Source organism: Salmo salar, chromosome ssa15 (assembly GCF_905237065.1).
Source record: "Salmo salar chromosome ssa15, Ssal_v3.1, whole genome shotgun sequence".
NCBI classification, from domain to species: Eukaryota; Metazoa; Chordata; class Actinopteri; order Salmoniformes; family Salmonidae; genus Salmo; species Salmo salar.
In genome coordinates, this window is record NC_059456.1 from 95,540,150 (window position 1) to 95,553,292 (window position 13,143).

Consider the following 13,143-nt stretch of genomic DNA (forward strand, 5'->3'; position numbering starts at 1 on the left):
GAACTACCCACCATGATTGGATCAAGCGACGTGCCCGGGCAGAAATGGACACCTGGTCACATCAGGAGTGGATTGAGAGGAGAGACTGGACTTGGGGCCAGGTAATTGAGTGATATCGGAGCCTTCCAGGGAAGAATGAGAGGCAGCCCCCAAAAAATGTTTGGCTGGGCCAGGACTGGGACCTGAGCCAATTCCCCGTGCTTTTTGTGGTAAGCATGTGGCCGCCTCTCGCACTCTCTCTCCAGTGCGCCTCCATAGCACAGTACGTCCTGTGCCTGCTCCTCGCACTCTCCCTCCAGTGCGCCTCCAGAATCCAGTACGTCCTGTGCCTGTTCTTCACACTCTCCCTCCAGTGCGCATCCATAACCCAGTACGGCCCGTGCCTGCTTTGAGCACTCGGTCCTCAGTGCGTCTCCCCAGTCCGGTGAGACCGGTTCCTGCTCCTCGTACAAAGCCTCCAGTGATAATCGATGGTCCGACGCCTGTAGAGATGATCCATGGCACTAAGCCTCTAGTGATGATCCATGGCCATGACCATGATCCATCCTAGTTCTCAGTGTCATATTCTAGTTCCCAGTGTCATATTCTAGTTCTCAGTGTCATATTCTAGTTCTCAGTGTCATATTCTAGTTCCCAGTGTCATATTCTAGTTCCCAGTGTCATATTCTAGTTCCCAGTGTCATATTCTAGTTCCCAGTGTCATATTCTAGTTCCCAATTCTCGTTCCCAATGCTATTCTAGTTCCCAGTGTCATATTCTAGTTCCCAGTGTCATATTCTAGTTCCCAGTGTCATATTCTAGTTCCCAGTGTCATATTCTAGTTCTCAGTGTCATATTCTAGTTCTCAGTGTCATATTCTAGTTCCCAGTGTCATATTCTAGTTCCCAGTGTCATATTCTAGTTCCCAGTGTCATATTCTAGTTCCCAGTGTCATATTCTAGTTCCCAGTGTCATATTCTAGTTCCCAGTGTTATATTCTAGTTCCCAGTGTCATATTCTAGTTCCCAGTGTTATATTCTAGTTCCCAGTGTCATATTCTAGTTCCCAGTGTCATATTCTAGTTCACAGTGTCATATTCTAGTTCCCAGTGTCATATCCTAGTTCCCAGTGTTATTTCCTAGTTCTCAGTGTTATCAGTGTTATATCCTAGTTCTCAGTGTTATCAGTGTTATATCCTGGTTCCCAGTCTTATATCCTCGTTATCAGTATTATATCCTAGTTCTCAGTGTTATCAGTGTTATATCCTAGTTCCCAGTGTTATATCCTAGTTCCCAGTGTTATTAGTGTTATATCCCAATTCCCAGTGTTCTCAGTGTTATATCGTAGTTCTCAGTGTTATATCCTAGTTCCCAGTGTTTTATCCTAGTTCCCAGTGTTATATCCTAGTTCCCAGTGTTATATCCTAGTTCTCAGTTTTATATCCTAGTTCCCAGTGTTCAGTCTTATATCCTAGTTCCCAGTGTTATATCCTAGTTCTTAGTGTTTTATCCTAATTCTCAGTTTTATCAGTGTCATATTCTAGTTCTCAGTGTCATATTCTAGTTCCCAGTGTCATATTCTAGTTCCCAGTGTCATATTCTAGTTCCCAGTGTCATATTCTAGTTACCAGTGTCATATTCTAGTTCCCAGTGTCATATTCTAGTTCCCAGTGTTATATTCTAGTTCCCAGTGTCATATTCTAGTTCCCAGTGTTATATTCTAGTTCCCAGTGTCATATTCTAGTTCCCAGTGTCATATTCTAGTTCCCAGTGTCATATTCTAGTTCCCAGTGTCATATCCTAGTTCCCAGTGTTATTTCCTAGTTCTCAGTGTTATCAGTGTTATATCCTAGTTCTCAGTGTTATCAGTGTTATATCCTGGTTCCCAGTCTTATATCCTCGTTATCAGTATTATATCCTAGTTCTCAGTGTTATCAGTGTTATATCCTAGTTCCCAGTGTTATATCCTAGTTCCCAGTGTTATTAGTGTTATATCCCAATTCCCAGTGTTCTCAGTGTTATATCGTAGTTCTCAGTGTTATATCCTAGTTCCCAGTGTTTTATCCTAGTTCCCAGTGTTATATCCTAGTTCCCAGTGTTATATCCTAGTTCCCAGTGTTCAGTCTTATATCCTAGTTCCCAGTGTTATATCCTAGTTCTTAGTGTTTTATCCTAATTCTCAGTTTTATCAGTGTTATATCCTAGTTATCAGTGTTAAATCCTAGTTCCCAGTGTTATCAGTGTTATATCCTCGTTCCCAGTGTTGTATCCGGGTTCCCAGTCTTATATCCTAGTTATCAGTGTTAAATCCTAGTTCTCAGTGTTATCAGTGTTATATCCTAGTTCTCAGTGTTAAATCCTACTTCCCAGTGTTACATCCTAGTTCTTAGTGTTATATCCTAATTCTCAGTTTTATCAGTGTTATATCCTAGTTCCCAGTGTTATCGGTGTTATATCCTAGTTATCGGTGTTATATCCTAGTTTCCAGTGTTATATCCTAGTTTCCAGTGTTATATCCTAGTTATCAGCGTTATATCCTAGTTCCCAGTGTTATATCCTAGTTCCCAGTGTTATCAGTGTTATATCATAGTTCCCAGTGTTATCAGTGTTGTATCCTAGTTATCAGTGTTGTATCCTAGTTCTCAGTGTTGTATCCTAGTTCTCAGTGTTGTATCCTAGTTCCCAGTGTTGTATCCTAGTTCCCAGTGTTATATCCTAGTTCCCAGTGTTATATCCTAGTTCCCAGTGTTATATCCTAGTTCCCAGTGTTATAACCTATTTCTCAGTGTTATATCCTAGTTACCAGTGTTATCAGTGTTTTGTCCTAGTTCTTAGTGTTATATCCTCCTTCTCAGTGTTATATCTTAGTTCCCAGTGTTGACTGAAGTACCTAGTGCTAATGGAATGAAACAAGTCGTGTTTCATCAGAAGAATATTATCTAGGGATCTGTCCCAAATGGCACGCGTATTCCTTATGGAGTGCACTACCAACCAGAGCCCTATGGGCCCTTTATATTACAATAGTGGGCCATTTGGAATGCTATCTGTATCAACACTGATGCCAGGATATTCAACAACAAAGACATGTTTATTATGGTATCCTCTCTGGTCTCTTGGATTCTGGCTCCTGATCATTGCATTGGGATATCAATATTGATGCCTATGTGTACAAACACAAACAGAAGCAATGCCGTCTGATACAGCTCAGAGTCAACATGAGGACTGCACACACAACCACACACACAGCCTGTGTAATGGCTGCCACCTGCCTGTTCTTCTGTACCATCAGTGTAATAGTGTTCTGTGAAGCATAACGTAGCTGCACCTGCCTGTTCTTCTGTACCATCAGTGTAATAGTGTTCTGTGAAGCATAGCGTAGCTGCACCTGCCTGTTCTTCTGTACCATCAGTGTAATAGTGTTCTGTGAAGCATAGCGAAGCTGCACCTGCCTGTTCTTCTGTACCATCAGTGTAATAGTGTTCTGTGAAGCATAGCGAAGCTGCACCTGCCTGTTCTTCTGTACCATCAGTGTAATAGTGTTCTGTGAAGCATGGCGAAGCTGCACCTGTCTGTTCTTCTGTACCATCAGTGTAATAGTGTTCTGTGAAGCATAGCGAAGCTGCACCTGCCTGTTCTTCTGTACCATCAGTGTAATAGTGTTCTGTGAAGCATAGCGAAGCTGCACCTGCCTGTTCTTCTGTACCATCAGTGTAATAGTGTTCTGTGAAGCATAGCGAAGCTGCACCTGTCTGTTCTTCTGTACCATCAGTGTAATAGTGTTCTGTGAAGCATAACGTAGCTGCACCTGCCTGTTCTTCTGTACCATCAGTGTAATAGTGTTCTGTGAAGCATAGCGAAGCTGCACCTGCCTGTTCTTCTGTACCATCAGTGTAATAGTGTTCTGTGAAGCATAGCGAAGCTGCACCTGCCTGTTCTTCTGTACCATCAGTGTAATAGTGTTCTGTGAAGCATAGCGTAGCTGCACCTGCCTGTTCTTCTGTACCATCAGTGTAATAGTGTTCTGTGAAGCATAGCGAAGCTGCACCTGCCTGTTCTTCTGTACCATCAGTGTAATAGTGTTCTGTGAAGCATAGCGAAGCTGCACCTGCCTGTTCTTCTGTACCATCAGTGTAATAGTGTTCTGTGAAGCATAGCGAAGCTGCACCTGCCTGTTCTTCTGTACCATCAGTGTAATAGTGTTCTGTGAAGCATAGCGTAGCTGCACCTGCCTGTTCTTCTGTACCATCAGTGTAATAGTGTTCTGTGAAGCATAGCGAAGCTGCACCTGCCTGTTCTTCTGTACCATCAGTGTAATAGTGTTCTGTGAAGCATAGCGTAGCTGCACCTGCCTGTTCTTCTGTACCATCAGTGTAATAGTGTTCTGTGAAGCATAGCGTAGCTGCACCTGCCTGTTCTTCTGTACCATCAGTGTAATAGTGTTCTGTGAAGCATAGCGAAGCTGCACCTGCCTGTTCTTCTGTACCATCAGTGTAATAGTGTTCTGTGACGCATAGCGAAGCTGCACCTGCCTGTTCTTCTGTACCATCAGTGTAATAGTGTTCTGTGAAGCATAGCGTAGCTGCACCTGCCTGTTCTTCTGTACCATCAGTGTAATAGTGTTCTGTGAAGCATAGCGAAGCTGCACCTGCCTGTTCTTCTGTACCATCAGTGTAATAGTGTTCTGTGAAGCATAGCGAAGCTGCACCTGCCTGTTCTTCTGTACCATCAGTGTAATAGTGTTCTGTGAAGCATAGCGAAGCTGCACCTGCCTGTTCTTCTGTACCATCAGTGTAATAGTGTTCTGTGAAGCATAGCGTAGCTGCACCTGCCTGTTCTTCTGTACCATCAGTGTAATAGTGTTCTGTGAAGCATAGCGTAGCTGCACCTGCCTGTTCTTCTGTACCATCAGTGTAATAGTGTTCTGTGAAGCATAACGTAGCTGCACCTGCCTGTTCTTCTGTACCATCAGTGTAATAGTGTTCTGTGAAGCATAGCGAAGCTGCACCTGCCTGTTCTTCTGTACCATCAGTGTAATAGTGTTCTGTGAAGCATAGCGAAGCTGCACCTGCCTGTTCTTCTGTACCATCAGTGTAATAGTGTTCTGTGAAGCATAGCGTAGCTGCACCTGCCTGTTCTTCTGTACCATCAGTGTAATAGTGTTCTGTGAAGCATAGCGAAGCTGCACCTGCCTGTTCTTCTGTACCATCAGTGTAATAGTGTTCTGTGAAGCATAGCGAAGCTGCACCTGCCTGTTCTTCTGTATCATCAGTGTAATAGTGTTCTGTGAAGCATAGCGAAGCTGCACCTGCCTGTTCTTCTGTACCATCAGTGTAATAGTGTTCTGTGAAGCATAGCGTAGCTGCACCTGCCTGTTCTTCTGTACCATCAGTGTAATAGTGTTCTGTGAAGCATAGCGAAGCTGCACCTGCCTGTTCTTCTGTACCATCAGTGTAATAGTGTTCTGTGAAGCATAGCGAAGCTGCACCTGCCTGTTCTTCTGTACCATCAGTGTAATAGTGTTCTGTGAAGCATAGCGAAGCTGCACCTGCCTGTTCTTCTGTACCATCAGTGTAATAGTGTTCTGTGAAGCATAGCGAAGCTGCACCTGTCTGTTCTTCTGTACCATCAGTGTAATAGTGTTCTGTGAAGCATAGCGTAGCTGCACCTGCCTGTTCTTCTGTACCATCAGTGTAATAGTGTTCTGTGAAGCATAGCGAAGCTGCACCTGCCTGTTCTTCTGTACCATCAGTGTAATAGTGTTCTGTGAAGCATAGCGAAGCTGCACCTGCCTGTTCTTCTGTATCATCAGTGTAATAGTGTTCTGTGAAAGCATAGCGAAGCTGCACCTGTCTGTTCTTCTGTACCATCAGTGTAATAGTGTTCTGTGAAGCATAACGTAGCTGCACCTGTCTGTTCTTATGGTGGCTCACATAAGTGCATTCACTGGGACAGGCTGCAGGGGTTGACGCACACACACACACACACACACACGTGCGCGATACACCTATCGCACAGTATCATCATTCAGAGATGATGCACCCATAGGTTAGAGATATGTTTTCTAATGATCATGAAGTGAACCCATATTCTCAAGGGGAGCACAGCCGCTGACAGAGAGGAGGGGAGGGAGGTTCACTTGCAATAACACTTGCAATAACATAACAGATTCACAATTATTAAGGATTCAACCCATTGAAAAGAAGAGACTAATTTAGCCAATATCATTGTAATAGAATGTTATACGATAAACCAGAACAGTCAGTCATAGAGAGCCAGTGTTCTGCCTGGTGCCCCCGTTAGGCAGTTGAAATGAGTGACTGATGACTGACCATCAAGTATTATCAAATCTGCTTTATTTGCCGTTCTCAACATGACATGAACTACGGAGGCCTCAGAGGATCAATCGTAATCACATAACACAGGGCCCATGGCCACCAAGTTTCCAATAGCATATCCTTATAGCAGTGTTTTGAGTCTTTGTTGAAGAAAAAAGAACAGCCACTTTAGTAGAGAGACTTACAACTGGGTCCTGACTAAATGATTTAGCTGAGGTAGCAGCGCAACAGACAAGCCCTTCAAGGTGTTCATGGATTATGGAAGGTTATGACACAGTTTGACAAAAGCTTCAAGAAATAAACTCTGCTCTGGATATCGGAATTCAGATTTCCCTTATTGTTGTGACGTGACACCAGAGAGATATACAGCAGTGTGGGTATGTGTCAACAGGACAGCCATAGAGAAATGAGCTGAGAAAACAAACACTTCTCTGACTGACAGCCAGGTGAGAGAGGGGGAGAGAGAGAGAGAGAGAGAAAGATGTAGAGAGAGAGTGAGCGCAAGAAAGACAGAAAGAAAGAAAGGAGGGAGAGAGAGAGAGTGAGGAAGAGCGAGAGGGAGAGAGAGCGAGAGGGAGGAAGAGAGAGAGAGAGAGAGTATTACTAGGTAGTGACTGGTCGGTCTGTGAGACTGATGTGTTATGAAGACAGATGGGTCTGGAATGAACTCACTAACACAAAGACAAAGAGACAGATACACTAACAAAAGCCATGCAGCACAGTGAACATCCTTGAGCTGAAGCATGGCACTGACTCCACCAGACACACAGACAGAGAAGATGCTGTACTACCGACTAGAAGCTAAATCTGCCCAAATATAATGCAGTATCCTGCATCTTTCTGAACCACAGACTGGATCACAGTCCAGGAAACCTAGTTAGAACCTTTTCACCCATCGGAGAACCCTCAAACCATTCTAAATGGTAAGAGTGTTGAACAAGGCCTATCAAACAATACTGTTGTTTATGAGGTCGGAACCTTACTAGTAGTCTCAGGCCCCCAGGTGCAGTCAGTGGGGGATGGAGGCTCAGGCCCCCAGGTGCAGTCAGTGGGGGATGGAGGCTCAGGCCCCCAGGTGCAGTCAGTGGGCCCCCAGGTGCAGTCAGTGGGGGATGGAGGCATCTGATCTGACCACAATTGATCTAGAGCCAGAATGAATAGGATGATCGCTGCCCAGTGATCATGTTACCTATTATAGACTGCAGTTGTAATGTCCTCCTCCCAACCGCCTCCACCCCCCCATCCTCTCCTCCCCCATCCTCTGAAATGTGTCACCCTGTCATACAGATATGTTATCAGAGCTAGATAGAGTGATATCTGAATCATGATATCAGGGAGAAATCACAAGACCAGACGGTGCAGCAGAGGTAGTACTGGTAAAAGTCATAATGACAACATTAGCCTTTTCACCGCTAAAATGACAGAAATGTCAAAATGCTCCACAGCCAAACTACCGTATCAAACAGAGCCGAATTTTACCCAGGAAAATGTTGAGTGTCTCGACACAAAACTGTAAGATACACAAGACAAACAATCATTTGGGCGTCAGGTAGCCTAGTGGTTAGAACGTTGGACTAGGACCCGAAAGGTTGCAAGATCGAATCTCTGACCTAATCTGTCGTTCTGCCCCTGAACAAGGCAGTTAACCCATTGTTCCTAGGCTGTCATTGAAAATAAGAATTTGTTCATAACTGACTTGCCTAGTTAAATAACGGTAAAAAAAAAATAATTATAATGAATGAAACAGTTGAGATGCAATCGACAGCAAAATGATGGAGTCTGATTATTTTTCCAGTTGAGCCTCATCCATGATGATAGTGGAGATTTCACAGGCCATGATGAAAACCCTTCAGGCCCAGCATCTCAGAGGTGTATCATCACCCTGTAAGAGCCTTTTGTTCCCAGCCTAAATAGCACACTATTCCCCATATAGTGTACTACTTTTGATCAGAGCCCTATCGGCGTACTCCCACTATGTAGAGAAAAGGGTGTCATTTGGGACGCAAACTTTCAATCTGGTCCATTTGCACCACACAACACCATACCGATCTCCTCACAGAACCTCACACATACACAGCATGCAAGCTATTATAGACCTACCACACTAGGCTATTATATATTAATGATTAATCACTGTCAGATATTTAGCTTGTTTTAGTGTGATATATGTTTCATAATCTAATGGCAATAATGAAATGAATGTACTACTATACAGGTGATCAATATAAAATGGAGTATAACTGAATATAATAGAATAGAAACATACTGGTGATGAGTAGAGTCAGCCCATTCTATCCTTCTATATGAGAATCAAAACTAATTGTCACATCATCAAGCAGAAAGTTCCACGTACAGATCAGAGCAATTAGTCTGGAGTGAGACAGCTGTAGTTAGAGGGTTAATGATGCTCTTAACACATGTTATGTCTCAACCTCATTTAGATGGGCTTCTAGTGATCCACTCACACACAATCTGACACGCACGCATGCCTACAAACACACACACAAACGCACAAAGATTCCCTCTTTCAGAAAGGAGAATAAACCAATACTCAGATGGTACATTACAGCTAGAGACAGAACACATACCAGTCAGGTATAACATGTTCACCAGACACTAAGTACGCATTATGATGACACACACACACCTCAGACGTCAAAACTCCCTATAACCATTACTGTCTCCTTGAAAAACATGCCTGGCAGGGTGCGGAGGAGAGGAGAAGAGCAGAGGAGAGGAGCAGAGGAGTGGAGGAGAAGAGCAGAGGAGTGGAGGAGAAGAGAGAAGCGGAGGAGAGAAGCGGAGGGGAGTAGCGGAGGGGAGTAGCGGAGAAGAGGAGCGGAGCGGAGAAGAGGAGCAGAGGAGAGGAGCGGAGGAGCGAAGGAGAGGAGAGGAGCAGAGGAGTGGAGAAGTGTAGGGGGAGCGGAGAAGAGGGAGAGTTGAGGAGAGGAGAGGAGAAGAGGAGAGGAGCAGAGGAGAGGAGCGGAGGAGAGAAGCGCCGCGGAGAAGAGGAGCAGAGGAGTGGAGGAAAGGAGCAGAGGAGAGGAGCAGAGGAGAGAAGCGGAGGGGAGGAGCGGAGAAGAGGAGTGGAGAAGGGGAGCAGAGAAGAAGAGTGGAGAAGAGGAGAGAAGCGGAGGGGAGAAGCGGAGGGGAGGAACGGAGAAGCTGAGGAGTGGCGGAGCAGAGGAGAGGAGCAGAGGAGAGGAGCAGAGGAGAGAAGCTGAGGGGAGGAGCGGAGAAGAGAAGCGGAGGAGCGGAGAAGAGGAGCAGAGGAGAGGAGCGGAGCGGAGAAGAGGAGCAGAGGAGAGGAGCGGAGAGGAGTGAAGGAGAGGAGCGGAGAAGAGTAGGGGGAGCGGAGAAGAGGGAGAGTTGAGGAGAGGAGTGGAGGAGAGGAGTGGAGGAGAGGAGCGAACGAGAGGATCAGAGGAGAAGAGCAGAGGAGTGGAGGAGAGGAGCAGAGGAGAGGAGAGGAGCGGAGGAGAGGAGCGGAGAGGGGGAGTGGAGAAGAGGAGGGGGAAAGGAGAAGAGGGAGAGTTGAGGAGAGGAGTGGAGGAGAGGAGCGGTGAAGCGGAGGAGAGGAGCGAAGGAGAGGATCAGAGGAGAAGAGCAGAGGAGAGGAGGAGAGGAGCAGAGGAGAGGAGCGGAGGAGAGCAGAGGAGCAGAGGAGTGGAGGAGAGGAGCAGAGGAGTGGAGGAGAGGAGCAGAGGAGAGGAGCGGAGGGGAGGAGCAGAGGAGAGAAGCAGAGGGGAGGAGCGGAGAAGAGAAGCGGAGAAGAGGAGCAGAGGAGAGGAGTGGAGGAGAGGAGTGGAGAAGAGTAGGGGGAGCGGAGAAGAGGGAGAGTTGAGGAGAGGAGTGGTGGAGAGGAGCGGAGGAGAGGAGCGGAGAATAAGAGCAGGGGATAGGAGCAGAGGAGAGGAGCGGAGGAGAGGAGCAGAGGAGCCGAGGAGCAGAGAATAAGAGCAGGGGATAGGAGCAGAGGAGAGGAGTGGAGGAGAGGAGCCGAGGAGCGGAGGAGAGGAGCGGATGGGAGTGGAGAAGAGGAGGGGGAGCGGAGAAGAGGAGTGGAGGAGGGGAGCAGTACTGTAGCTAGCTGCCTTTGAATCAGCCCAGGCATGCGTTTTAAATAATGTGGCCTCTCCTGAGTCAGAGCACATAGCAATACACACACACACACACACACACACACACACACACACACACACACACACACACACACACACACACAAAGACTGACACGTATACAGTACATAACCTTACACACAGCGTCTCTCACGACACAACACACAAAACAAAATACATATTTTTGACACATGCTTCTTCCTCACACTAGCAAACAGTTAACCTGCAACACACACCCACACACACACACACACACACATAAAACCCAGTCTATGAAACACGGTGACTTACAGTGTTTCAGTAGCAGAGCTACAGCTACTGCTGCAGCAGTAGAGTTAGTACAGACGGACTAGCAGCAGAGAGACTGGAAGGAAGGCTTCTGTCTCCCCTCACCAACATGTGGACTATGAGACTGGAATACTAAACAAGACCATGCTGAGTGACAGTATATTCTGTGTAGCACATTTGCTACAAATGCATTGCAATGCTTGTCGGTGAATCTTGCCACACACTGAAATGTATGTATGACGCAGCCTTATGCATACACAATAGGATTTCTTCTCACATAATGTATCTTGGTTGAACAGCAAATTAAATCATTTGAAGAACCCTACAGCACCAAAGGAGAATGTTAACATTCATATGGAACAATGTATACACCCAACAACCTTCACATGTAACCCTCGCGTGTTTTTGTGTGCTTGACTGTTGGTGCCGGATAGTTGCAGTATGCATAGCTGTATCTCTATCACAGTCTATTTCTCTATCACAGTCTGTTATGTGTAACTTCTCTCTCACCTCAAACTCTCTCGGCAGGACATACAAGACAGTAGAGGACAGGAGAGGACAGGAGAGAAGAGGACCTGAGAGGACAGGATAGGAGAGGAAAGGAGAGGACAGGATAGGCGAGGACAGGAGAGGACAGGACAGGAGAGAAGAGAGGACAGGAGAGGACATGATAGGAGAGGACATGCGAGAAGAGGAGAGGACAGGAGAGGACAGGACAGGACAGGAGAGGACAGGAGAGGACAGGATAGGAGAGAAGAGGATAGAAGAGGACAGTAGAGGACAGGATAGGAGAGGACAGGACAGGAGAGAAGAGGACAGGAGAGGACATGATAGGAGAGGACAGGACAGGACAAGAGAGAAGAGGAGAGGACAGGAGAAGACATGAAAGGAGAGGACAGGAGAGGACAAGAGAGAAGAGGAGAGGACAGGAGAGAATATGAGAGAAGAGGATAGGAGAGGACAGGATAGGAGAGGACAGGACAGGAGAGGACAGGAGAGGACAGGATAGGAGAGGACAGTATAGGACAGGAGAGAAGAGGAGAGGACATGATAGGAGAGAAGAGGACAGGAGAGGACATGAAAGGAGAGGACAGGAGAGGACAAGAGAGAAGAGGAGAGGACAGGAGAGAATATGAGAGAAGAGGATAGGAGAGGACAGGATAGGAGAGGACAGGACAGGACAGGAGAGGACAGGATAGGAGAGGACAGTACAGAAGAGGAGAGGACATGATAGGAGAGAAGATGACAGGAGAGGTGAGAGCTGAAGCATGGTCATGTCATGTGACCAAACACATCTTAATGATATGCTTCCAACACAACACACTTTGACCTCTCCTGTTATCTGTCTGACACGGCAAATAGATGGTTTTGATTATTACTATAATCATAATAATCCATAGGCTACATTTTTGCTGGTATTCAATAACACTTCAATAATACTACGACAGAAAGCTTGAGCGTTGTTGAGACTTTGAGTGGATGAGACTATGATTTAAAAAAATCAAGTTTTGATGAATCCATAATGATACAACAGAAACATTTGACCTCCCCAAAAAGATTAAGACGCAGAGGAAAACGACAACAACTCACCCAAAATCATCCTGGCTTTTCCTTCTCTCTGCTCCTATCGTTTAACAGTGCTCCCTCGTTTCCCCCGTCTCTCCCTTTTCTCCAAAGGGACAATGGCTCCAAATTGTTTTCTTTTTTTCACCGCTCCTCTCCCTCTCTCTCTCTCTCTCGCGCTCTCTCTCTCTCTCTCTCTCTCTCTCCAGCAGGCAAGTCAGAAAAGCAAAACTAAATGTGAGGGGAGACTGCTGCTGCTACCACCTGCTACCACTGCTACCACTGCACATGCTGTCTGTCTGTCCCTCGCTTTGCCTTGCGTCCGCCCTCACCAGGTGACTAACAGTATGTGAGGAGGAGGAGGAGGAGGAGGGGGGGGGGGGGGTAACGCTGCTGCAGTTGTGCTGCCTGTCTGTCTCAGATAAGCCTGGGGGTTGGGGGGGGGGCGTCAGAAACAAGAGGGAGGGAGAGCTACTGGCCAAAGTTTTACTACCTAATGACAGAATGAAGTCTAACTACCCAATTACAGAATGAGAAGCAGCTAATGTGGCTTCATCTGGATCTTCTACTCCAGAGAAGCCAGAAAATGTAATGGTCTCCAACACCAACTAAAACAGCTGATAAGCTATATCTGTTCAGCGGGAACATTGGAATGCCTTGGTGTCAAGCTGGCCTCTCTCTCTCTCTCTCTCTCTCTCTCTCTCTCTCTCTCTCTCTCTCTCTCTCTCTCTCTCTCTCTCTCTCTCTCTCTCTCTCTCTCTCTCTCTCTCTCTCTCTCTCTCTCTCTCTCTCTCTCTCTCTCTCTCTCTCTCTCTCTCTCTCTCTCTCTCTCTCTCTCTCTCTCTCTCCTTATTTTTGGG

At 46.3% G+C, this 13,143-nt stretch overlaps 1 protein-coding gene across 1 annotated transcript in view; it reads right to left on the reverse strand.

Moving 5' to 3' along the window:
• Positions 1-12,592, reverse strand: part of LOC106592553 (zinc finger protein 385A) — a 322,502-nt gene extending 309,910 nt beyond the window's left edge. Inside the window, exon 1 of the mRNA XM_045696335.1 lies at positions 12,311-12,592. Within this exon, the coding sequence (XP_045552291.1) occupies positions 12,311-12,320 (10 nt within the window). The 5' untranslated portion in view covers positions 12,321-12,592. The remainder of the gene's footprint in view (positions 1-12,310) is intronic.
• Between the last annotated feature and the right edge of the window lie 551 nt (positions 12,593-13,143).